Here is a 27,290-nt window from a genome sequence, read left to right on the forward strand (position 1 = left end):
CTTCCATTTGGGATTGTTTAGTTCTTCTAGTTAAAAATACCCCTTCTTCTGTATACTTGCTGGAGCATCTGTAAATTATTACAACCACTTTGGAAATTAATTTGGAAATACCTAGAAAAGTTGAAGATACAGATTTCACATAGCCCACCACTAGGACTGGACTGAATTATGTCCTAAAATGCAGATGTTGAAGCCTTAACCCACATAAGACTGTATCTGGAGATAGGACCCTTAGTATGTAATTAAGTTTAAATGAGATCATAAGGATGGGGCCCTAAACTGGTATGATGAGAACTCTCTCTCCCCTCTGCCTTGTGAGAACATAGCTAGAAGGTGACCATCTACAATCCAGGAAAAGAGTTTTCACCAGAATCCAACCATGCTGACACTCTGATGTTGGACTTCCAGCCTCTAGAACTGTGAAAAAAATGATTTTTTGTTGTTTAAACCACCAGTCTATGGTATTTTATTATGGCAGCTGAAGCTGATGAAGACAGTGGCTATCCTAGAAAAGTTCTTACGCATATTCATGAAAGAAATGTAAGTCAGGATGTTCATTATAGTGTTATGCCTAATAGTAAAAATATGGAAACAATCAGACTTCCTATAGAGAGATAAACTGTTTACATAACAGAATTCTATAGAGCAGTTGAAATGAAAGAACAATGTTAACATATGTCAATGTAAATAAATCTCCACAATATAATGTCAAGTGAAAAATCAAGCTGTCAAAGGATATTTATACATGCTATCATGTAATATTTGAAGTACCCAAAACAATATTTTATAATTTTAGGGGTACATACTTTTATGGTAAAAGCACAAACATATGCCTGGAAATGATACACACCAACTACTTCTGAGAAGAGAGAGAAAAATGATCCTGGAGGCAAGGGTGTGGCTTGTGCTATATCTGTAATGTTTTATTTTTTTGATATGAAATGAGATCTGTGCCAATGTCAGCAGATTGTTCTCCATCTTTTAAATCTGGGCTGTAACTGCATGGTACCAATTAATTAATTTTCTATAGGTTTTACGTATTTCACAAATAAAATGTTTTCCCTTATCATATGGGTTTCCAGCAGTCCAGTAGTACTTTTCAGACAGATAATTTCCTTATCCACCTTTTATATAGGCTGCAATAGAAAACCCAGAGAAGTTCGTGACATGGCCAAAGTATCCAATCTAATTAAACGGTGACTTGAGGATTAGAAATTAGTTGTCTTTTTCCACAACGCACTCTGTATGTCTGTTAATTATATGCTATAGAGACAATGATTCCAACTTTATCATAAGCCAGAAATAATCCAAATCATGTCCAATGTGGAAAAGCACATTACAACATTCTGCATCTTTCCTATTCCCCAAATCATACGTCACGGTCGTCATGTTACCTATTTTACTTACTCACAGGCATCTGCTCTACTTAGGAGCATTTAGATTTTCTAGTTTTGAAAAAAAGGATGCAAGGAAGCAAGACTACTGATCTAGAAATTTTCTGAAACTATTTAAAAGTTGGCAGAAGCTTTAAAATGGAGATTTTACTGATTATAATTAATACTGGCTACAAGATTTTAATTAGGACATTTAAATTCTTTGCAAGATAGATATTTAGTACTGCTCAACATAGACTTACAACATGAGAACTAGTAGTCATTTGAACTGAATTTCCAAATTAATCTAAATAATTGAATTTTGAAAAAATAGATGACATGAAGGATTCCACAATATAATACTGAAACAATAAGTAGAAAATATTCAGGGACATCAAGAACAAGTTTTGTTTCTGCAGCACCTCACATATCCAGATTTTAAAAAAAGAATTGTTTAGCAGATCCTCTTTATTATGTTTTACATAATTAGGGCAAAGAATTTTGGCTACATTAATTAGGTAGTGTCAACCCATTTCAGACACTTGATGGTATTCTTCAACCTACACTTCATGAAACATAAATAAGTAAATAAAAAGGACTTGAAGGAGGACTGAACTTATTTTGAGAAATAATGACTAAATATGCAACTTATTCATAGTTTCATACTACATATTTACCAAAAATACACAGTTGTGGGGAAAGGCAGTATTATTCATACACAGTGGCTGGTGTGAGCGCACACGCACACGCACACGCACACACACCACAAGCCTAGCCAGTCGTAGGTAAGAAAATGGTCTCTACTCTTGCTCAAATCAGATTACTGTCTTCTTCATTATCGGGATTTTTCTGACTCTCCGAAGTGTGTCCTACAATATTGTCATCTGTTGCTTCCATTGCTTCCATCATCAGAGCCTTATTTCTATTTCTGGAAAACACACACACACACACACACATAGTTTAGCCTCCTGATTGTTCAAAATTTAGTTTAAATTCTATCTTGATAATTAATATTCCTGAAACTTTCTCTCCTTTCAACGTGCGTGTGTGTGCTCTGTGCCCTCTGGCCGGATGCCTCTGTGACATTCCCCTGCTGAATTGATGGAAAGGATGTTCTGACTTAGTCCATTGGGCAGGAAGAGTGCCCTTTTGATTGGGTCACCAGTGAAAACATGACAACTGTGGTCCTTCTTCCGTCCCATGATTCAACACTCCTCAGGGCGCCATAGTGCAAGGGCGACTAGTCAGTGACAGTATGGGGTTGCTACTCTCATTTACAGGTTTTATTTCATAATTTTATATGGTTTGATATTTGATTTATCCACGATATATTTCTAAGAGAAGTAAAAGGTACTTACATATTTCTAATAAAGACAGAAATAATGGAATAAGTGCACCTATGTATTTTTCCAACAGCTTAAAATTAAAGGACCTTATTCCAGAACATGATTTATTTTGATTGTTTCTTTGTTTATATAGTTAGTTCTTTTGAATGCCACTTTTTCCCAAATTGAGTGTTATAAAACTGTGTTAATTCTTTTGTTAAGTGTGAAGAAAAAAACTCAATTAAACTGGAGCTAGAAAAAATTAAATGTTTTATTTTTGAAGATTTCAGAGCCTATATGTGACTATTCATTACACAACCTAAGAGAGTGTAATGGTGTAACAATGGCTAAAGTGTATGGTGTAACACCCTTCCCTTTTGATGTCATATTGTAGAATGCTTATTAATATTATGTGGACACTGTATTTATAAATACTTAGGCAGGTTGTATAAACTTGGACTTATATTTCTAATTCATTTTTATAATAGCTTCCTAACCTAGTTTTAAATGCAATTGAATTTTTTTACTTCTTTTTATTTAAATTATAAAATTTATGTTCATAAAAATTCAAACAATACATAGATATGGTGTATAAAAAACAAATATCTTCACCCTCTCCCAAATCACACTCTCCTCTCTCAGAAGTGACCACTGTCAACAGTTTATTGAGTCCCATTTTAGTCATTTTTGCATGAAATAATTAAATTCTTACCTCATATAGTAGGAGGAAAATGTCAAACATCTTCAAAATAGGGTTGGAGGGGAAAAAAAGTCTTTTAAAAAAACACCTTCAAATAATATATTTTCCCCTGACAATTCCATGGCTTACATTTTGAACAATGTCAGATTTGGTTTTAAGCTAAACTGTTGAATTTTCATTAACCTAACTAATTAGTTACCAAGGAAGTGGGTTAAAGAATAACACAATTTCTATAAATATTTTCCCCAAATTGTGCTAGATAAATTACGTCTTTAACTTTGAGCTTTCTTTAAATCCTTCTAATTTAGGTCAAACTATCGGAACAAGCATAAACCAAACCACACCGGCACTCACTAAACTGAGACAAGACCTCAACGCCCTCTAGTGGAGCGACCACCGTGCGCCGTCACGTGTGACCAGCCCTCTGATTGCATGGGTAAGCTGAAGTCATACAAGCTCTTAACGTTAGTGTCTTACTTCCTTCTTTTGTTCATTTAACAGATACTTAAACTTGCACTTAAAATTTTCTGTTTGAAATGAACCATCACCAAGAACACAAGGGAAAATTACTGAGTGGGAAATTCTCACATATGAAATATTCGGTAATAATTTTTATCACTTGAATTAGTCTCTGATCTTCCAAGTTACCTGCTTGTCTTGACTGCCTACTCTGGGCCATATCATGACTCTCTTCTGTTGAATCTACAAAGACTTAAATCTGTTCCTTTGTTTAAAAAATATATCTTTTTCTTTGGTTTCATTTCTCCAGATCTATTACTTCCCTTGAGTATTCCTTCACTTGCTTTTCTGAACAACAAAAATAACTATAATTTCAACAGAAATTATGGAAATCAGAACATAATGGAATGGCATTAAAATGCTACAAGAACAAAAAGACCTTCCTACCTTCTCACCTAGAATTCTGTCCACAGTAAAAATACTGTTCAAAAAAAGAAGGCAAAAATTAAGGCCTTTTCAGACAAACAAAAGCTGAGTTTCTCACCAGTAGATCTTTCCCACACGAATACTAGAGTTATTTAGGCTGAAGAAAATGATCCCAGATGGAACCACTGGCTTGCATAAAGGAATGAAAAGCACCAGAAAGGTAGTGAGTCATTTAAATCAATATAGACTGTTTCATAAAAGACTAATAATAATAATAAAATCTTCTAAGGGTTTGAATATACAGAGAAGTAAAATATATGATAACAGCACGATAAATGAGAGAGATGAATGGAATTAAACTGTTGTAAAATTCATCTATTTGGGGAATTGGTAAAAGTACCAATCAGAGGTAAACTGTAATAAACCTAGGATGCATGTTGTGTTCTATTGTTACTTAACAAGCTACCCACAAAATTTACCGGTTTAAAACAGTCACAGCATTTATTTAGCTTACAAATCTGCAGTTTAGACAGGGCTCAATGAGGACATCCTGCCTTTACTCAGCATCAGCTAGGAAGGCTCAAAGGCTGGACACTGGAACTGTCTGAAGGCTTACCTGTCTGCTTAGCTGATGCTATTGGTTGGAACCTCCATGAGGCTATGCGAGAGTGCCTGCATGTGATTGTTCCATGAGGCTGCCTGACATGGCATGTGGCTGGGTTGGATGCTCAGAAAGAGGGCCAGACAGCAGCTATATCACCTTTTCTCGTCTGTCTTCAGAAGTCATGCAGTGTCGGTTCCATTACATTCTGTTGGTTAGAAGCAAGTCACTAGGGACAACCCGTATTAAAAGGGAGGGAAACTAAGTCTCTTCCTGTTGGTGAGAGGGATGTCAAAGAAGTTGTGGACATGTTTAAAACGCAGAAGTTTCCAACAATTTTCAAGTAATTGTTATTATACAGATGATATTCTCTGACAACAACGCAATTCAGTTATAAATCATTATCAAAGAGCAGCTTTTAAAAACTCCTCCTATGTTTGGATGATAAAGAACACACATTAATTAATGACCCATTGGTCAAATAATAAATCAATGAAAATTTAAAACTATTTAGGCTGAAATCACAGTAAACCTAATGCCTGTTAAAATGTATACTTAATTGAAAGTACCTTTGTGTATAAAGAGCTTCTACAAGTCAATATGTTTTAAAAACCCAACAGAAAAATAGGCACATGACATGGATAGACAATACACAGAAGGGAAAAAATAGATCTTAAATGTGAAAAGACACTCAATGCCTCTTATAAGAGAAGTGAACATTAATACTACAATGAGATATGACTCGCAACTTGTTAGATTAGCAGAAATCAAAAAGTTTGGTAATATTTTATCAAAAAATAGGTATTTTCATATACTATTAAGAATATACTCAGGCAAAAATATTTTTAGAAGAAAAACCTATCAAAATTAAAAGTGTTTAAATTAAAATTATATTTCACTTATAAGAATTAATTCTACAAATTTATCTGTACAGAGACATATGCATAAGGATATTAAGGAAAAGATTAGAAAATGTCTACCAATAGAAAACTTAAGTAAAATATAATCAACACAGTGGGGTGTTATATAGCCACTAGAATGAGTCATTTTATTCGTATTGCTCTGGAGCTATTTCTAAAATACATTATGTGAAAAATTAATATATACAATGTATGTAGTGTGCTATCACTTGTGGAAAAAATCTATTCCATATCTGTGTGCATATATATAAGCATTGTCTGCAATGATTCACAAGAAACTGTTAAAAATAATTGTCTATGAGGAGAAGTGGGGTTTGAATTGTAAGGAGACTTATTTAGAACTCTTTGAATTTGTTCACATGTATTTTTAAGTGTATTACCCACATAAAATATAAATCTTTTAACAACTTAAAGGCTACAGCTTTCACATGTGAAGCCTGTTTAGTAGGGATATTTTGCTTTAGTCTAGGAGGAAATGCTAAATAATTGGGAATCAAAAATACTGTGAGACACTTACAGACATTCCTGAGCGTATGCCAATCTAGTTTCAAACAACAAAAAAATCTCTCTTGTGTTGACAAAACAAAAAACGTGTCTTCATTTCAGTTGAGCTAAAAAATCATCAGATGGGGCAAGTAAAGTTACATTTTCTATAAGCCATTCTTGCTCCAAAGACCATTACTTGATTTTAGGAAGAGTTTGTGTTCAGCAAGTGGCATCAGTTGTCTATTATCAGGAGCAGAAGTCTGAGCACATCTGCTCACTGCATTGTGATATCAGAGTTGCTAAGGAAAAGGCAATGCAGTTAAACTGGCTGGAATGATGCTTTACTCACATAGAGAAGAGACAGAGCAATATCAGCTTCAGTAGTGAGCATCAGTTTCCTATGGCTAACGAGTCCCTGTCAGAAACCAACACAGAGCAATTGGCCTGCACACACCCTTCTTGTGCAGCAGGACCCCGATCTCTCCCCAAAGGGTACAGACATAGCAGTGAGTGGGGTTAGCCAGGTGCCGTATGACCCATGTACTTAAGGAGAACAAAGAGGTACATATTGAGTCTGAAACAGGGAGAAATATTCAGACAAGGTGGCAAGTCCAGCACAAGCTGTAAGGGTGCTATCTCTTAGTGAAGAAGTGTTCCAGAACCAAGGCCCATTCTTATGCGGCCCCATGGGGGTCAAAAGAATGCATGCAGGAGACTGCTTTTCTAAGTTTGTTCTTTTATAAAAAACAAAGAAAGTTAAATTACAAGAGGATCATAGAATTACATGAGTTAGAAAATACACAATTTTCCTCAGAGTTTTTATCCTCAGGGAAACAGCATAACGAGACTAACAGTACAACACTAGAATCCATTTTTATTTATCATCGATGGGTAACTGAGAAATTTTTAAATTTAAGTTCTCTGAACTTTAGTTTTCTCATATGTAGTAAGATGGAGCTGATACTACCAGCTTCCAAGTTGTAATGCAGTAACTGAGTTAACATATGTAAGATGCCTCACGCCTATCCTAGGACATAGGTATTAAAGAAATACTAACTTCCAGGGTCAAACTTATAGAGAAATCTGGGTGATAAAAGTGCTGCTTTGAATTTTTTATAAGAAGAAAATTAGCAAATAATGTAGTTGCCAAACAGTTTTAATACTTTACATATCTGAATAATTTGTTAAAAAGCAAATATTCATCAGTTTTTAAAGTTGCACAAAAGGAAAACAATAGGGAAAGTAATGGCTTGCTTTCTTGCCAGATTCATTTGATGTGGGGCCAATTTCCTTAAGTAAAAAAAAAAAAATCTAAGTTTTTGGACCCTAGAGCTCTAAAAAAGGCAGTTGAAATTAATACTGTTCTTGGATTCATGGTTCAAGAAAGTCGTTACATTTCCTTTGTTTCTTGATGCTATATATTTAACAACATATTGGTAGAAATATGTAATTTCTCACATAGATTAGACATTAAGAGACCAGTTTGTGCATATAAACTAAAAACTGAAAATGAGTACATTCAAATATTATGGAACTAGAACAAACACAAAATTTGTTAGCAACTTTCCAGAAGGAACAAAACACGGTATTAATAAAGAGTGGTCTTTTTCATCATTCTCAAAAATTCTTCCTCATTTATTTCTCCATCCCCATCATGATCAGCTTCATCAAGCATTTCCTGTAAAACAAAATGTAATTATGATATGTGAAATCTATTAAAAAGGAATAATGATATAAATGAATACTCACATACTCAAAATCAAATTTTATTTTAAGTGTGTTTTTGAGTACAACTAAAGTAAGAATACAACTATAAATTATATGTAAATTATAACTGTATATAAGCTATAATTATATATGTAAATTATAAAATTAAGTAAAATTTACCTGAAGTTCATCATCTGTTAAATTTTCCCCCAGTTCCTTAGCAACCCTCTTGATATTGTTTAGTGATATGCTTCCAGTGTCATCATCATCAAATAATTTGAAAGCCTTCAGTATTTCTTCTTTGTCATCTTTTTCACTCTTTAAAAATAGAAACAATTAAATGTCATTAGTCTTTTATTTATTCATTTGGGCTGGATGTATAGATCTTTGAGGTCTAGAGCAGCAATATACCAGGTAGCTGAGCTCTGATTTTATTTACTGCTCTGATTTTTAACAATTCTTCGAGTGCATTCACATCCACCCTCAAGGTACTGAAACTCAGGGTTTACTGAAATGGAAGAGCCACAGGGTGATAAAGAGAATGTTATCTCTTATTAACCCCAGTATTTGAGATACCTTACCAAAAATGCAAGCTCCAAGACAACACGGAGTTTGCCCATTCAGTGCTTCCTAGGATAGTGCCTGGCAAAACAGGCACTCAATAGATTGCGTGCTGATTTCGAGGCTTCAAAATGCTGGCCCCATTCTCTCTATCCAGCCGTATATCCTTATTATTTCCTAACAGAAAACCTCTTCTCCACACTGATCAGTCTTCATTACTACCCTGAAAACATCTTGAATTTTGTTATTTCTATCTATATAAATCCCATCCATCTTTAAAGACCTAGTTCCAGTTCTTCTTCTATGGAACTTCCAATTGCTCCAGCCCCAAAACATGGAAGGCTATTGCTTATATTTCACTGAAAAACAAAATCACTACTATACCATTTTTACACTCATTATGGCAAAAAAATCTTCAAAACTAATGGTGCCAACTCCTTCTTTGTCGATTTCAGCTATCATTTTTTTAATTTCTTCTTTCTTTGGTTCAAATCCTAAGGCCTGCATTGCAATCTGAAATAGAAAGCCAATAAGTTATGCTATGCCACAATCTCACTCCTAGCTTTTAAATTACCTGTTAATTACTAGAGTCTCTCTTTTTTACTATGGACTAGGCTTAAACATAGAAAGTAGAGTCAGCAGGCTTAGGTTCCAATCCTGCTGTGCCACAGGATGTCATGTCTCTTGCTGAGCTTTAGCCTAACTCATTCATAAAACAAGAAAAAAATGCTTAATGAGATATTATTCTGTTAGTGCAAACCAGGCATATACACTAAAGGCATAGGTGTCTGCACTAAAGAGACATTATATCAAGCTTTCAGAAGGCTACTGATAAAGATTTAAAGATTATCACGAATCAACGATATGTTTTTTTAAATGTCTTAGAAGTAATTTCAGAACCTTCAATTCTTTCACATCTATGGTTCCAGACCCATCAACATCAAATAAATCAAAGGCCTCTTTAATTTCTTGCTTTTGGGTTTCATTCAATTCAATTTTTGCTGCTCTTTTCTTCCATTGGTCTGAAATTGTGCGGTAGCTGGATGCCTGTAATAAATAAACATGTGGGTGAAAGATAAACTGGGTAACTGAAAAAGGTGCCACAACTGGAAGAATTGAACTAATTAAATGTAATAAATAAACATATTCAAGTATCTCATTCCCTATCATATAGTAAACCTCAAGAATTCCCCCCTTTCCTTTTGCTAACATTTGTGCTTTCAGTTGATATCCTGGTGGAAAGCCTGGTTCTTTTTTACCACTTAGGTTTTTCCTTCAAATTAGTTCTTTTTGAGAGGGAGAAGAGGCAAAGGAAGATATGCTAGAACAGTAGATGTTATGTCAGAAAACAATTGGCCTTACTTGGTTTATCTGAAAAGCAGTGTTTAAGGCATATTTACTTTCATCTACGCCTGTATACCTCATAGTAAAATTTGTTTAGTGAGATATGGTTGATCGGGACATAATACCCTTTTCCACCGTCTCTCAAGTCTCTTGCAGAGACTGAGAAATAAAAAAAATTTCCTGGAGAGGCATTACTCTGGGCATCTAGCTAAGAATAAATGTTGGACCAATGATCAGTATCCAGGGAAGATGGAGGGCATCTTCCTAATATTTGCCATTTTTCTGCTGACAAGCAAGGTCACAGAGTTACTCCTGGGGTTCTTCTGCAGCTCATTTCAGTATCTTGTCTCCAGCTTTGGGTTAAGAAGCACTGGTGGCAGAGACTCCACCACGTTCCTGTGTATGTGGACACCAGCTTCACATATATTAAGAGTTGGTTGTGGTGGCAGCAGATTCTTGATCCCTAGACCTCAGTACACTGGTGTGGTCCTCGACAGTTCCAGTGGCAGAGCTCGTAGCTCCCTCCCCTGGCCAGTTTTTCAGAGTTCTGGATCTTTCCTAGAGGCCCCAACAGTTTTAAAGCATCTTATTCTCTGTACTTAATTCAAACCTGGCTGAAGAAGGGTTTCCGTTTCCGACACAGAATCTATCGTAAACTGGTATCAGCTGTTAATAGGGTTGGAGAGGGAAAAAGGGGGCTGGAGAACCGCCTTTCTGTCCCTAGAGTCACGGAAGATGCGCTTCTATTTGGCGACGAGAGGAGGGGTTATTATTGACAGTCGAGGATCATGGAAAGGGGCGAATAATACATTTCATAAACTAAACAAAATTCCTTTCCTGCTCCGGGGAGAAACTTCAGCCCTAGCTCCAGCCAGAAGTGCAGCTTCGCACTCACCATGTCCCCAACCGGCGCCGTCAGCCGGGACCTCCCGGCTTCAACCGCCCAGCTCGCTACTCAACACTTCACGGCAATAGCCGTTGCTAAGGACTCTCTCGCCTTCCCGTGCAGCTCCAGTCACCCACTGATTGACGGCCCTTCTACCCAATGGTCAGAAAAGAAGACGCTTGAGGCCCGCCCCCCCATTCTCTCTAGTCTCTACCAATAGCGTAACTCTCCGCCTTTCCCCGCCTACCAATAGGCGGAAGTTTCCGCCTGGTTTCTTAGCGACCAGCCTACCCGCCCATCCAGCTCGCCCCGTTTTGCACTTGCGCAAAGTGCGGGCCGGGAAGTGGGGGTCTTCGCCTGGGTGCTTGGGCATCCTAGTGCCAGCGGGAACCTGGCCTGGCGGTGTGAGCCGGGGACCGGACCCTCCCGGAAGGATGGAGAAAAGAGCGAGGTTAGTACCGAGGTGCTTCCACCGACAGAGAAGTCTTTGATGGAGACGTGGGGAACCCTTGTTTGCTTTTCTGACCTCTTGGGGCCTGAGGAAACGATGAGACTCTAGGGCCTGGTGGGCCTGCTGAATTGGTCTAGCTTCGGTTTACCGTCCAGGATTAACAGAGGCGGAGGGGACTGCCCTTTTCTTGCGCCGCTAGACATCCCTGTCTTCACAGTGCCTGGAGCTTGGCCTTTAGCCACTTACCTCCTCCTTGGTTAGCAGGGATTGTGGCGTGGTAGGCAACATTTCTTTATAGGAGGGGCATAGTGCGGCGGTGTGGTCGGAAGGAAGTGGGCATGGAGCAGGACGGGTCTTGGGATGCACTTGAAGCCTCCCTGCAAAGGAAGGAGTTTTTACCTGTGTTGTGGTGTCCTAAACCTGGTCAGGGACCAGCCAGCAAAAGGGTGAGGGAGAAGGACTGAGGTGGTAGGAACGAAGGAGTCTGTTAAAACTTCCAACGCTTAATTGCTTATACATCAGCACTTTTTAATGCCTCCGGCAGTGCCTTCTCTTTGAGTAAATACTTTGTTTTCTAAAAACCGTACTGGATTCTCCAAAAGTGGTTTCAGGAAGAAGATTAACTTTTGCCTAGTCTTTTCCCTTTATCCCCTTGAAGGAAGGGCAGGAAAAATGCAAACTACATTTTTGAAGTAGTGTCCCAAATCACTTTTCACACTTTAGTAAAAGAAACGTGACACATTTTCCAAAACCATTGTCCTGACTTGTTCACATTCTACCCCAGGCAGACACCCAAGCCTTGTAATCATTGATTAAAAAAAAAAAAAAAAAACTCAATAGAATTCTGGAAAATAGGTTGTTCTTATATTACAAGTGTTTTTTCTGTGTAAAGTTACCCCAGTGGAAATTAAAATGATTCAAACTCAAGACACTTTGTGAATTAAGTAAAATGTCCAGTCACTTAATTATAGTATATTGATTTTTTAGGCCATTCACTCAGTGAGAAAGTTGCTCTTGATTAGTTTTAAGGACATATACTTCATCTTTACTGCTAATATTAAAGGGATTTCTGACACCAGAAGTGAATAATGACCAAATATATAGAAACAATTCTAATTTTTAGGCTCTCCTGGATCGAGTTTGATCTCGTGGCAATTAAAAAGCTGAATAGTGTGTTAATCTGCTTTTGCATCACTCTATGACTTACGCTCTTGTATTTGGGATATTAACGTCTAGTGAAAATGATTTTTTAATTATAGGTTCAAATTGCAATTTCTAGGTCTTAGGTTGGAAGTACTCAGTCTTGAAAAATAGCTGTTACTAATCTAATTGTACTATGACATTAATAATACTAATCTAGAAAAATCTTAAACCCATTAGCACTCTTAAATCCACTGAATTTATTTAATGCTTTCTACATGTCATGTACTATGCCAACTACTGGGTAGGTTTGAAAGGAGCTGAATGTAGAATATAAAGATGAATGAAAACAGGGAACCTACAGAGTAATGGGGAGATGGGCACAGACAGAAGTATGGTGTTTTTAGTTCAGGGTGCTACGTGCTTTAGTAGATATGTGTAGAAAGTACTTTGGGAGCCCAGGAAGGAGGCACTACTTCTCCCTGGCATCAGAGGAGGCTGTATCAAAAGTGTGGCATTTGCCTTGGGTCATGAAAAATATCATTTGCTAAGATGAAGAAAGGATAGGATATTCAATCAGAGTATAGCATGTGCAAAAATGAAAATAAATGTACGTTGTAGTGTGGCAAGATCAGAGGGTTCTTAAGGAGAGGTGGAAGATGAGTCTTATAAATTAGATTGAGGTCAGATTATGGGACACCTATATCAAGCTAGGAATAAAGACTTTATTTCCTATCATGCTAAGTGAAGTAAGTCAGACAGGGAAAGACCATATGATATCACTTATATGTGCAATTTAAAATATGATACAAATGAACTTATTTACAAAACAAGACAGACTCACAGACATAGAAAACAAATTTATGGTTACCAAAGGGGAAAGAGGTGGGCGGTGGAGGGATAAATTAGGAGTTTGGGATTAGCATATTAAAAACTCCTATATATAAAATAGATAAACAACAAGGTCCTACTGTATGGTACAGGGTACTATATTCAATATCCTGTAATAAACCATAATGGAAAAGAATATGAAGATAAATATATGTGTAACTAAATCACTTTGCTGTACACCTGAAACTAGCAGAACATTGTGAATCAACTATACTTAAATCAAAAATTAAAAAATTAAAAGACTTTATTTCTAAGTTAAGTAGATGTTTTTAGGCAGTGGATCTGATTAGGTTTGTGCTTTTCAAAGATAATTTTGACAACCATAGGAAGGAGGAACCATTTTGGAAGCAATTAAAGGGCCTCAGCTAAGGCAGTGCCAAATAGAAATCATGTCCACCCAAAGGTGGTTGAAAGTTAAGTTTATACTGGAAGAATACTGACAGTGGCATTGGTTTAATCTTGTTTCAGTTCTGTACTTAAATTTAAGATAACAAATGTGGTGAAAACCATTCATTCATTCACTTGTCAAATATTGATTGTTTGCCTAATAATGTGTCAGACAATATTCTCAGTATATGGGATACCTCAGTGACTAAAACTGCCCTCCTGGGAATTACATTCCAACAGTGGGACATAGTCAATAAACAGTAAATAAGTAAACTATGTACTATTTTATAGGGTGATAATGTTATGGAAAAAAGAAATTAGAGCAGATAAAGGGAACCTAGAATGTACTGGGAAAAAGAGGAGTTTGCAGTGTTACATAGGAGGCTCAGGGTGCCCTCGTTGAAAAGGGGAAATTTGCATAAATATTTAAAGGTGGTGAGACCATAGATTTCTTGCGGAAGAGCATCCCAGAAAGAGGAAGAGGTAGAACAGAAACACTGAGGTAGGAAGCACGCTTTGCTTGTCCCAGGAACAGAAAGGAGGCCAGAGAAGAGTGGTCCAGGGAGAGACTAGTAGGAGACAGAAAGAGATAAGAGGGCAGAGTACAGATTACTAGGGCTTTCCCTCGAGTAAAATGGGAAGAATTTGTTGCCGAAAGATCAGCCCCTGTCCCTGACAAGCCAAGTTGAAACTCAGAGACAGGGTCTTGGAGCTTAGAAGAAAGGAGACAGCTTTATTGCTTTGCCAGCCAAAGGGGACTCACAGCAGGCTAGTGCCTTCAAAACTGTGAACCCATCTTGGGGCTGGGGCAGGGTGATTATATAGCCGTACCTTAAACAATAAAGTATCGATAACACTCAACAGAATCATTTTCTTCTCATAAGACTCAGAGTGGTGTCATGGTGTCTCCAGGTGACCAGTAGAGGTTGGTCTTTCAATCTCTTTAGCTTACAAGACCCAAAGCATGGTCTTCTTGGTAATTCAGGCTATTTTGTAAGGTTACAGTCCCTTGACTTTCTCCCTGGAGAAGGACTCAGAGACCAAGCATGATTATTACTTTCGATTACTGGAATAAAATAGAAACAGTAAAATTAATAGCTTTATTTTAACAGTGGGCCTGGAGCTGTGAGTAGCAACTGGTTAGTCAGGTTAGTTGACCGTTTTAAGGGCAAGCATAAACATAAGCAGTTAGCCTAAGTGCGGCCATTTTATTAATTCTCCTTCAGTTTTGCAAAATTTTGAGCAGAGGAGTGAAAGGATTTGAGTTAATTTTTAAAAGGAACACCTGTGACAAAAGAGTGAGAACTTTATTTTCCAAGTTGGAGGTTTTTAGGCAGTGGAGTGATATGATTAAGACTTACTGGGAATGGACTGGAGATAGGCAGACTGTTGGTTTTGTAGCTCACTGCACATGTCAGAAAATATTAACCATTGAGAAATGCAATTCCTGAAAAGCAATGCATGTCTTAGTATTCTAAACCAAGTACCTTAGATAAGACCAGACGTGATCTTAGGAAAGAAAGCTCCTTCTGATGTCAGAATCTGAGTGAAGTTGTCTGACTCTGCCCTTCTCTTACACACTTAGGAGGTTAGAGAAATAATAAGCTGGGAAGTACAGTTGTTAGGGGTCCCAGTAATGAAACGGAGGGCTGTTTATGGGAAACACTGGCGCAGATGTGCAGCAGAACAGAAATCAGACTGTGTCTGTTCAATGCCAAGAAAAGCCACCAGACTTACTTTTAATCTTTGAAAGTATCTATTTCGCCACCCCCTTCACCATCTTTACCTTTTTATACTCATCCTCTTAGAAGATGAGAGATTGTTATTTGAGTTTTTATTTTATGTTAATTATATCAAATTGTAATCTCTTCAAAAATAATTTAGGAGCTCTTCTAAACTTAGTATGCTAACGCTGTTTTGTTTTGTTTCTTTAATTACTGCTGAAACTTGAAATAGATACTTCAAAGGCTGAAACAGATCTCTTGGATACAGCTCTGTAATTGTGATAAGCAGCTGTACGTGACTTTTTGCTTGTAGATTAGTTTTGTTTAAAAAACTTCATGCCTTCTCAGGGAAACATTTTTTCACATAAAAACAGACTAAGTTTGAAAAGCCCAAGACTTTTTCCTTTTGCTCTGAATTCTCTATGACTTTTCCACACAAACAGTGATATCTTGTGATTTAAACATAGTATAGAAAGGAAACCATAAACAGAGACTCTGACACCTGAAGAAAAAAAAAGGGCATGTGCATATTAAGGGTATGAACAAAGCTTGAAAGAAGGCAGAAAGGCTTGGAAATGGGAAAGGCAGTGGAAGATTCTACAGGAGGGTGAATTACTGTCATGCTGGGTAGAGAGGCAGCCAGAAGGCACTATTGTATAGTAGTTAATGGCGTGGGACTTTGGCATTAGATAAACGTGTGTTTTAGTTCTTTTACTTACTAGCCATGAGATTTTATATGTTACTTAATTATTCTTCATTTTCTACATCATTAAAATAGTATAATTTACAGTATAAATTACAGTATAATGATATAAATGTGTTAATTATAGTATAATAGTTTAATCATATTGTTGCTGTGAGGACTACATTACACAATGTGTGCAAACTGCCTCATACTTAGTAAGCTCCCAAAACATGTTAGAAATGAAAAACAAGAGCAAAATGCCAGTCTTGTCTTTCAGACTTAATCTTTTCAACAAACTGTTCTTGAGCAACTGGATATCCATGAGAGACAAAACAACCCCAGTTTGCACCATTTACAAAAATCAGCCTAAGGTGAATTATAAACATTATTGTTATAGCTAAAACAAAAAGAACAAAATTGGAGGACTCACACTTCCTGACTTCAAAACTTAGTGACAGTAATCAAAACAGTGTGGTCCTGGCTTAAGGATGGACATGAAGACCAATGAAATAGAATTGAGAGTCCAGAAATAAACCCATACATCTATTGCCAATTGATTTTTGACAAAGGTGCCAAGACCACTCAATGGGGAAAAGCATAATCTCTTCACTGAATGGTGCTGGGACAATTTGATATCTAAAATCAACATAAAATGTATCAATTAATATATAAGAAATAAAATTGTAAAACTGAGGAAAACGTTGGATTAAATCTTAATAACTTCGGATTTGGCAATGGATTCTTAGATAAAACACCAAAAGCATGAGCAACCAAAGAAAAAAATAGACAAATTAGACTTCATTAAAATTTAAAAAATGTATACAGCAAAGTACATTATCGAAAAAGTAGAAAATAACAGCCTACAAAATAAAAGAAAATACTTGCAAATCATGTTTTGATAAGGTTCTAGTATCTAGAATATATTAAAAACGCTTAACAATTCATCAGCAAAAAGACAAACAACCCAATTTTTAAATGGCAAGAGATCTGAATAGATATTTCTCCAAAGAAGAAATAGAGATGGCCAATAAGCACATGAAAAGATGCTCAACATCTTTTGAAATCAAAACCACAATGAAATACCACTTTACAGCCACTAGAGTATCTATTATTATAAAACAAAAAGAAAACAAAAAAAATGGAAGGTAAGTGTTGGTGAGCATACTGGGTTGAATAGTATCCCTCCCTGCAATATTCATGTCCACCCCAAATCTCAGTGATTTTATTTGGAAAGAGGTATTTGTAGATATAATTAGTTAAGATGAGGTCATACCAGATTAGGGTGGGCCCTAAATCCTGTGATTGGTATCCTTTTAAGAAAGCCATGTGAAAGGGAGGCAGAGATTCGAGCTATGCCAAGGACCTCCTGGAGCCAGCAGAGCCTGGAAGAGGCAAGGAAGGAGTCCTCCTTAGAGCCTTCAAAAGGAACATGGCCCTGCAGATACCTTGATTTCAGACTTCTAGACTCCAAAACCATGAGATAATAAATATGTATTGTTGTAAGCCACTGCATTTGTGGTAATTTGGCACAGCAGCCCTAGGAAACTAATACAGCAAGGGTGTGGAGAAATGAAAGCCTTTGACACTGCTGGTAGTTTATGGTTCAGCTGCTACAGAAAAGTTTGACAGTTCTACAGAAACTTAAATGCAGAATTACCATGTGACCACTCCTGGGTGTGTACCCCAAAGAATTGAAAACAGGTACTCAAACACTTGTACACAAATGTTCTTAGTAGCACTGTTCACAGTAGTCCAGAAATAGAAACAATCCAAATTTCCATCAACGGATAAATGGATAAACAGAGTGACACCCACATACATACAGACATAAAAAGGAATGAAATACTGACACATAATACAATGTGGATGAACCTCGAAAACATGAATGCTAAGTGAAAGAAACCAGATACAAAAGAATCACATGTGATTCCATTTATATGAAATACCCAGAGTGGGTAAATCCATAGAGACAGAAAGTAGTTGGTGTTGCCAGGGGCTGGTGGGGAGGAGGACAGGGAGAGACTGCTTAACGGCTACAGGGTTTTCTCTTGGGCTGATGGGAATGTTTTGGAACAAGATAAAGGTAGTGGTTTTACAACATTGTGAATGTACCAAGTGCCACTGAATTGTATACTTTAAAATGGTCATGTTTATGGTAATGAATTTTACCTCAATTTTTTTAAAAAAAAGGCTCAAATCATCTGAAAAATGAAATATAGAATATCCTTTGTATTCAGGAGTAGACAAAACTTGAAAAAATAGAACCCAGTAGCCATTAAAAAAAAAAGACAAATGGACTAGGAAAATAGATTGCCAGGCAGTATTAAGGACCACTTGAGGTTAGGAGTCATGAACTTAAAATGATACCAATCAGCATGGTTGTGTGTGTTTCTCTGTTTGTTTTCAGCTGCCTCAGTGTAAGCATGGAGTGGACAGAGTTGGATTTCATCAAGATTAGTGGCTTTGCAAGGTAAGATGAACCAAAAGAGAGAGAAGGGTTTTGAGGGTGTACGTGCAAGAGAGAGATTGTAATGGGAGTTTAAGCTGAGTTAAGTAGAGAATTGATAATACGGGGTGAAGGACAGTGAAAGTTTGGTAAGGCTAGAGACTGCAAGACCTGGTGGGTCTCCAGATTGTTGGAGTCTAGAGTATATTTTGATGCTATCCAGGGATATGTCTGAGTGTATCGAGAGTTTTATTTTTATTTCACGAAATTGAAAATTTCGCAAAAGAGGTTTTGAAGCTGAGTTCAGACAACTTGTTATGTATGTTCCTAGGCCATCCTGGCTCTTCTAGTCCTTGAAAGCCTGTGGGAAGCTGCTGTTGAGCAGTGGCTGTGCTGTGGGTTCCTGCAGTCCCCACGCCGTGTCTCCAGCTGCCGTGCTCCGCAGCTTCAGGGATGCTTCTAGGTGTTAGAGAACCAAATTTACCAATGCTGTGGCCAGGATTAGAGGAAAGGCAAAACTCTAAGAGTTGTTTGCTTTTTGATATTTTGGATTTAAAAGATTGTGATAAAAAATATACTTGAAGAATAGTAAAGTCTTAGCATTGGAAGAGAAGCTTGTATTATCTACAGTTTTAGCTCTAGTGCTTTAAGAGCTCATACCTCACAAGACAGGTCATTCTATTGTAGACAGCTTCTCAGTTAGTGTGTACTTTGTTAAAGAGTTATTTTTATTGAGCTCAAGTCTTTCTCTTGTAATTTCTTCCTTTTAGTTTTAAATGTGAAGTCTAAGATATTGTGTGGAAAAAGTCCAATTGCTCTTGAACTTCTTTTTAAATAGACCTTTTCCCCCCTTTATATTCTAACCAGTAACCAGATCTATCCTCTCCTCTCCGTCCACCTTCCACATCCTCGTCTAGGTGACTGTGCATCTCTGCCTCTGGTCTGGCGCTTATCCAGTCAGTTCTCCACACTGTTACCAGGGTGGTAATACATCCAAAACACTTCTACTAGTAATAATAACATTAAAATTATTTAATATTTTTTATATTATAAATTTATGACGATAAGTGCTCATATAGCACTAACTGTGTGCCAGGCACTGTTCTATGCACTGTATTCATTTATTCCTCATAATACCCTGTGAAGTAGATTCCAATATTATCTTCAATTTTCAGATGTAGAAACAGGGCAGTGAAGTTAAAAGCTACACAACTAGTACACAGTGGAGACAAGTTCAAATCCAGACTTCTAGATTCAGAGGCCATGCCTTCAGACACCGCAGCAAGCCGTTTCTTCCTCTCCCTTACTTAAAAAACTCCGTGGTTCCCATGATAGGATGAGGTTTGACACGGTGCGTGATGCCCTTCATGAGCCCTGCCTTTCCCCTTCTAATGCTTCATCCCCTACTGTTCCCTACTTTATAAAGAATAATTATTATTTACATTCCTGTGACACTAAATTGCCCTTATTACCCCAATACGCTGTTTCTTCCACATATATGTGCGTGTAGTACCACCTCCTTCAACTTGCTGATTCTTTCACATTATTCTTCAAGACTCATTTTAAGTAGTTGTGTTCTTCTGGAAACACTGCCTGTTGCTTGCATGGAGCACTTCCCCTGTGGGATGACATGTTCCTCCTCCACACACCCATACTTTTGTCATTAATATCATTATAATACTGCCATTGCACTGACCATATTTAATGGAAACTGCATATGCTGGAAATTCGTCAAAGTCAGAGACATTATCTTCTTTTTCTTGCATAAGCCTCTTTTATAACCATGAATTACACTGAATAAAGTTCCAAGTTTTAATTTTGTTTGCAGATGTTGATTCATGGTGATGGCTTGCAGGGTCATAAACAAAAGAAGGCATGTGGGACTTCAACAACTTTCATCATTTGCAGAAACTGGAAGGACTTTCCTCGGCCCAGTAAAATCATCCAAATTTGTAATCGATGAAGAGTGTCATGAAAGTGTGTTGATCAGTTCAACAGTAAGGCTTCTTGAAAGTCTGGATTTAACCAGTGCTGTGGGACAGCTTCTCAATGAAGCAGTTCAAGCACAAAATAACACATACAGAACTGGAACCAGTACACTTTTGTGTCTTGTTGGTGCGTGGAGCAGTGCTGCGGAAGAATGTCTTCATTTGGGTGTCCCTATTTCATTAATAGTGTCTGTAATGTCAGAAGGCTTAAATTCATGCATTGAAGAGATAGTTTCCCTGCAAGTACCAATCCAGAATGTATTTGACTGTATCGACAACACAAAGACATTTTCTGGACTTGAAACACTTAATGTCAGTTTGTACCCTTTTCTACAAATCCCTTCAGATACTGGTTTAATGCAGAAAAAGCATGATCTCAAAGATGTTGCCTCACAGTCATTGGTCATATACAGTCTTCCTGGGAGACCAGTTAAATCACCTAAACTCTTTGGGCCTCAGGCTAAGGTTGAAGCAGATAAAAACACATCACAGACTCCTCAAACTCTGGGAAACAGTCTTCTTGCAGACACCCACTGCAGAAGGTCAGTACTAACCCACAGTAGGCATTTTAGCAGAGCAGATAATAACCAACGGATAAGCAAACGGGATGGATTTCTAGAGCAACATAGTGCAGCCACACTCAAGACTTACAGATGTAATGACTTGTTAGAGTTGGAGGTGGGTTTGAGTCATGGAGATGACAGCAGCATGAAATTAGTAGATGAAGCAGTGCGGCTGCAGTATCAGAACGCAGGTGTGCAACAGGGCGGCCGTGCAGTGCCGTTTCTGTTTGACATATCAGGAATCTTCACTTGCTGCCTACCAGGTTTACCGGAAACTTTGTCTTGTGTCTGTCCAGGATATGTCACTGTTGTGTCAATATCTAGGACTGCTCTGATCGAGGAATTGCAGAAGCAGCCTATCCGGGTAGTTCTCGTTGAGGGTGACCTCACAGAGAATTATCGCCACCTGGGATTTAACAAGCCTGCAAATATTAAAACAGTATCAGAAAGCATGAAGGTTGAACCAGACAGCTCAGAAGAACTGTGGACAAATCATGTGTTACAGGTATTAATCAAGTTCAATGTGAACCTCGTTCTGTCACAAGGAAATGTATCTGAATGCCTGATTGAAAAATGCACACACAGTAAGCGGTTGGTCGTTGGGTCAGTGAATGGCAGTGTGATGCAAGCTTTTGCAGAGGCTTCAGGAGCGGTACAGGTGGCCTACATCACACAAGTGAATGAAAACTGTGTGGGCAGTGGGGTCTGTGTGACCTTCTGGAGAAGCATTCCCTTCGATGCTGTAGATGGGACCAGCAGAATGGCAATCTTGTTAAAGACAGAAGGAATGAACTTGGTTACAGTAGTGCTCACTAGCCCAGTCACTGCCCAGATGCAGACCAAAGAAGACAGGTTCTGGGCTTGTGCCTATCGTCTGCATTATGCTCTAAAAGAGCAAAAGGTCCTCCTTGGAGGTGGCGCAGTTGAATTTTTGTGCCTTAGCCATCTTCAAATTCTCGCGGAGCAATCTCTGCACAAAGGAAACCAAGACTCTTCAGGATGGTTTCATAATACTTCCTCTTGGCTGGCCTCATCCCTGGCGCTATACAGACCGACTGTGCTTAAATGCCTGGCCGATGGATGGCACAGATACCTTTCAACTCTCCTGTGTAACACTGCCAGTTACTCATCAGAATTTGAAGCCAACACATTCATTCAGCATCATCTACAAAATGCTGCAGACTCTGGCTCTCCTTCATCTTACATCTTGAATGAATATAGTAAACGAAAGAGTGGAATTTTTAATTCAGGCATTTCAAATAAACTGGAACAGATTCCAAGCGTTTATGACATTGTTACACCAAAGATTGAGGCATGGCGCCGAGCTTTGGATTTAGTATTGTTAGTACTTCAGACAGACAGTGAAATTATTACTGGACTTGGACGCACACAGATAAAATCACAAGACTCAGAGGGCTTTTTATTTTTATAGTATTATTGGCTAAGTGTTTGGAAAATAATCTTTGGTAATATAACATGCTAATAATAAACTTTCTAGTAGCCAAGTTATAGTGCCTAAAATGCCAGCTATTTGCAGGAAGAAAATATTTGATGTCTGTCAATAACTGTGTAGGGTCTAAAATTCCACTCTATTTATAACATAACAAGTTAGCCTGTTACTGTTGCATAGAATGCTACAGAATACATGAGATACTTGGATCAGAGACAAAGGACTTTTATTATTCACAGCAAAAGCAGTAGCCAGAGCTTCGTATTGGTTTGTGTCAATTTCCACATTTCTCTGAGTCCCACAAGAGCAACACAAAGGGCCAGTGATGGAAGCCTGTACATGCCGTGTGTTGTGTTACAGAAGTGGGACACTGAGCCTGGGACAGCCTCTGCTTGTATATAATAAGCAGAAACAATCCTGTTCTTTGTCCAAGGGTAATTGTTACCTCATGCCTCCGGGTTGCTCAGTGTAAACACAAGCCTGAGACATGAGCTGGGTAAAGACAGGTCATGGCGCATGGAGAGAGTATGCAGTGTCACACAGCCCACAATGGACAGCCTCTTCCAACAGTTCACTCCTCAATCTGACACATTCTTGGTGAGACTTGAATTTTCATGTGAGTATGCCTCTCTGTTGGCTACTCTAATTAATCTGGCAAACAGGTTGCTTGGTCAATACCAAAGCCACTCAGTTGGTCTCATATAGCAATTAAATTAAGGCTACTGTCAACAGATGCTGAGCAGCAAGATGAAGCCAGTCTGTAGTACTGACCTCTGTCAAGTCCCCCAGGATCTTGAATTTAGTCAGTTGTAAATTCCAAGGAAGGACCAGTAAGTTTTTATTAGCCAGAATGTTGTCTAAGACCAAATTGTTATCTGTTATGAACCATGCAAGGGAGTTTTGGTTAACTTGCTGATCTTTGGTGTCATTGCCAACAATTATAGGAGGCAACAGAGGGACCAGAAAGCACCTCTCATCCCTAATGGAGAGACATTCGTGGCCCGTTTTCCCCACAGACAAGCACATAACATAACAGTCCCACGTCACTGTATTTCAGCATTTGTTGTTAAACCTGATTTGAATCACCATTATACAAATTTGATTCAGTCACATAAGTAGTGTCGCCCAGTAGTTGCAGCTGCAATTGCCATGCATGGGAAAATCCAAGGCCACTCATATTAAGAGAAGTGTCTGATCAGTCAGATTGAGACAAGATTGTTCTGGCACCTGTGTTTGTACGTGTTCATATCTGGGAGCTGCCGTTGATGGCATCTTACACTGTCTCCAGTACTGAATAGGAGCCTTAATAAGGTTTGAGCCTTCTTTGTGGTGGTGGGTGGGTGAGGAGACCACCTTTGTTTGGCTCCCAGAGGGATTGAGTGCTGTGAATCTGTCCAGATGGTCTCAAGGAACTGTACTTGGCACTCAACGTTCTGAATTTTGTCTGGGTTTATCAGTCACTCCTCATGGTAGAGGTAGATAACACCACAGTCAAGTAGATAGTGGCCACAGTCAGGACCACCGAAACAGGCTTCTAACTTGTCAGCCACCAGGACACCTCCGTATCATCTATGTAGTGAACATTTGAGGCATCGGAGCATAGAGGCACTCACACTAAATCCCAGCCTGTCTGTGGATTAGGATGGGTTTGGGCATGGTGGTGGATGGCAGGAAGTTTGTCTCATTTTTTCTACTTGTAGCAATACCCTGAGTGGAAGAATCTCCTCTGGCACTTTATGAACATTTAAGTTTAAGTGTATAAACACCTTGATACCAATTACGTGTTTTCATAAGAGTAGTACATTGAATTGGGCCAAAGGCCCCACCCACAGGGTCCCACTTTGTCTCTCCTGCAGGATTTTCTCCAGTCCTATCAGTTGACTTTAGTCACTTTCCCCCTCTGTGGGAACATGGACCAAGAAGTTTGACACTTTCACATTAGGGGCTCTAACAGCTGCTGAGAGATGATGTCTCCCTGGCTGGTAGCTCAGGAAGGAGCAGAGAGCGAGGGCGGCAGACAAGGAGGCTCTTTTCATCTTTTTTGGCTCTTCATTTCAGTGTCGGCGCCAGCTTCTCCCCTGTGCTCTTCCCAGTGTCTGCAGAGCACCCTGGCTCCAGGGAGCTTGCTTTCTGCCCTCCGCGTGCCGCTGCGCCTCCTCAGTGCCCTGCAGTCCTGGGTGCCTTTGGCCACCCTGTGCCCAGGGCCCGCTTCCGCCATGGGACTGGTAGAATGGTCACTCGGGCCCCTGTCTCTGACAGAGCTTTAAAAGTTGAGTCACTTCCTCCCCTGAGTGCCCCATCAGACTTGGCTTTTTCCGCAGCAGCTGAGGTCAGGGTGGAGGGTGAGGGAGGTCTGGGGAAGTGTAGAGGGGGACAGTGGCTCCGTGCCCGTGAGCAGTGCTTTGTGGTCACTTTTGGTTTTGATTGGCTGCCCGACATGCGCTCAACAAACTTGTATTTTCACTGTCCTCAAAGTTTTATCTCCTCATTGCTGACAGCATTTCTTGCAGCTTTGGGGACCCCTGACTTGGCAGCCACAGCCAGTTTCTTCTCAGCCAGTGCCCTGGGGCTACTGCCTTGTTGCCCTGTTCACATTCCTCCTCCTCCCACCTGAGGTGAGTGAGCAACAACCAAGGCATCATTTGGGTGGCTTGTTCTAATCTCACCTCTCAGGACTTATTCTCCAGGCGTCATTTGCAGGTGGGACAGCAGGGGCTCCCAGTCCCCTCCCCCTTCCCCACTACTTGAGTGAAAGCAGTCACTATCGGAGCCCAGGGAGTCCAATCTCTTAACCCAGCCACTGGGGCCCTCATCTTTTCCGGGAGAATCATGACTCTCTCAAGTCAGAACTGGCAATAACTATGCAGGGTCTGGGGTTTTGCCCTGTTTACAAGCTAACAAATTAGCCTCTCAAAATTTCATGAGATGCTGACAGAAGGCTCAAGACTCCTGGGCTTTTATAAAAGTAACCAGAGCTTCATGTTGGTTTATGTTGGTTCCCTGGGCTCTCAGGTCCCACAAGAGTGACATAAAGAGCCCAAGATGAATGCCTGCACACACGGTAGTTTGTGTTTCAGAAGAGGAGCACTGAGCTCAGGCAATTCACAACTTTTCTAGTGAGCACAAGTAAGCCTGTTTGTGTGGAGAGAGATTACATCATTATTCAAGGTTGCTCACTGCAAACACAGCCTTGAGAAGTGGCCTGGAAAGAGAGAACTCAGCACCCAGCAAGAACATGCAGGGATGCTTAGAGCCCATGGCAGACTGCCTGTCCCAACAAAGTCCCAGCGTTCAATAAATTGAGCGTTATAAGGCCTGAATTTATGTGTGTAGTTTTTGAAGTTGAATATTAAAGAGCTCAGAGAAAATAATAGTAGTAATTAAATTACTGATGACCTACCATGTTCCTTCTAAATTCTTTACATATTGTATTAATTTGCCAGGGTCGCCACAACAAAGTACCACATACTGGGCGGCCTAAACAACAGAAATGTATTTTCTCACAATTCTGGAGGCTAGAGGTCTGAGATCAAGGAGTTGGCAGGGTTGATTTCTTCTGAGGCCTGTCGCCTTGACTTGTAGATGGCTGTCTTCTCCCTGTCTTCACATCTTCCTTCTGTACCTGTCTATGCCCAAATTTCCTCTCCTTGTAAGGACTCCAGTCATACTGGATTAAAGCCCACTCTAATGACCTCATTTTAACTTAGTTACCTCTTTAAAGACCCTATCTCCAAATTTAGTCACATTTTGAGATGCGGGGGTTTAGGACTTCAGCGTATGAATTGGAGGTGGGGGACACAGTGCAGCCCGTACTACATATATAATCTCAATCTTTGCAACATCTGTTTTCTTCATCTTATGGATAAGAACATGATCTTAATAAGGTTAAGAAACTTGCCCAAGTTCTCGCAGATAGTAGATAGTAGAGCTTTAATTTGAACTAAAATTTTATCTGCTTCCAAAGTCTATTTCTAAGCATTCATTGTTTTATGAATTTTTTTTCAATAAGGTAACAACAAAACAAGAAAAGAGAATGCCTGGTTTATTTACATGACTCATTTAAATGTATTGGAAAATGGAATTTGATTAGCCTCATGTTGGGTAAAAATACCATTTTTGGTTTGGCATTTGTCTTATATGTGATCACATGATAACTGCACAGATGATCATTCCAATTATACATACCATGTTTGTTCAAGTTAGAATAATAACAATGTTGAGTGTTAAACTTTTTAAAAATAAAGTGTATTATTTTACTTGAGTATTCTTTTATTCTCCCATTGTATAGTATTAACACTCAGTTTTTGTTAAAATATTATGAAGATTATGAGTACCACTGATAATTAACATGGGTGTTCAACTCACTTTATATAATAGATTTTTTTGTGAAGTTGGTATTTGCATGTATTTGTACTAAGTACTGAGTAAATCTTGTAATAAATATTTTCCTTTGAAACTAGAAGTCTCACTCTAATACAGATGGTTTTGTTTCCAGATTTTCAAAAAGCTTTGTACTATCATGTGGTTTATCAGCTACTTTTCTAGTTCTTATAATCATAAGAAATATCTTTAAATTTTAATTACTCAAGTAACTGTTCTGTCCTTTAAATTGAGAACAACCCGTTGAATAAACTTGATTCATCTGAGTAAATGGCTTTTCCAAGAAACCCTGTCTACAACCAGGTGTAGACATTTCTTGAAAGACCAGAGCAGTGTTGATATGTTTGTGAGACCATCTGCCTCTTGCATATTATAGAACACTGAGAGGTTTGCAGTT

The 27,290-nt window shown here is 38.7% G+C and overlaps 2 protein-coding genes across 3 annotated transcripts; one reads left to right on the top strand and one right to left on the bottom strand.

Annotated features, from left to right (window-relative positions):
• Window positions 1–7,428: 7,428 nt before the first annotated feature.
• LOC102515925 (centrin-4) lies at window positions 7,429–10,930 on the bottom strand. Its single transcript, XM_014555854.2, has 5 exons — window positions 10,798–10,930; window positions 9,459–9,605; window positions 8,943–9,071; window positions 8,178–8,315; window positions 7,429–7,968 (listed from the first exon to the last, which is right to left on the bottom strand). Exons 1-5 carry the CDS (start codon window positions 10,798–10,800, stop codon window positions 7,879–7,881), a joined length of 507 nt encoding a protein of 168 aa, XP_014411340.1. The 5' UTR covers window positions 10,801–10,930; the 3' UTR covers window positions 7,429–7,878.
• A 155-nt stretch (window positions 10,931–11,085) lies between these two features.
• Window positions 11,086–26,965, top strand: BBS12 (Bardet-Biedl syndrome 12). 2 transcript variants are annotated; one of them, XM_006180710.3, is made up of 3 exons: window positions 11,086–11,239; window positions 18,474–18,536; window positions 20,341–26,965. In XM_006180710.3, the coding sequence occupies exon 3, from the start codon at window positions 20,351–20,353 to the stop codon at window positions 22,493–22,495; it is 2,145 nt and encodes a 714-aa protein (XP_006180772.1). In that variant the 5' UTR covers window positions 11,086–11,239; window positions 18,474–18,536; window positions 20,341–20,350; the 3' UTR covers window positions 22,496–26,965. The 2 variants fall into 2 exon arrangements, with proteins under 2 accessions (XP_006180772.1, XP_032318785.1); XM_032462894.1 differs by lacking the exon at window positions 11,086–11,239 and having other exon boundaries at window positions 18,520–18,536; window positions 20,421–26,965.
• The last annotated feature ends 325 nt before the right edge of the window (window positions 26,966–27,290 follow it).

The sequence above is a fragment of the Camelus ferus genome, chromosome 2 (genome assembly GCF_009834535.1).
Source record: "Camelus ferus isolate YT-003-E chromosome 2, BCGSAC_Cfer_1.0, whole genome shotgun sequence".
NCBI classification, from domain to species: Eukaryota; Metazoa; Chordata; class Mammalia; order Artiodactyla; family Camelidae; genus Camelus; species Camelus ferus.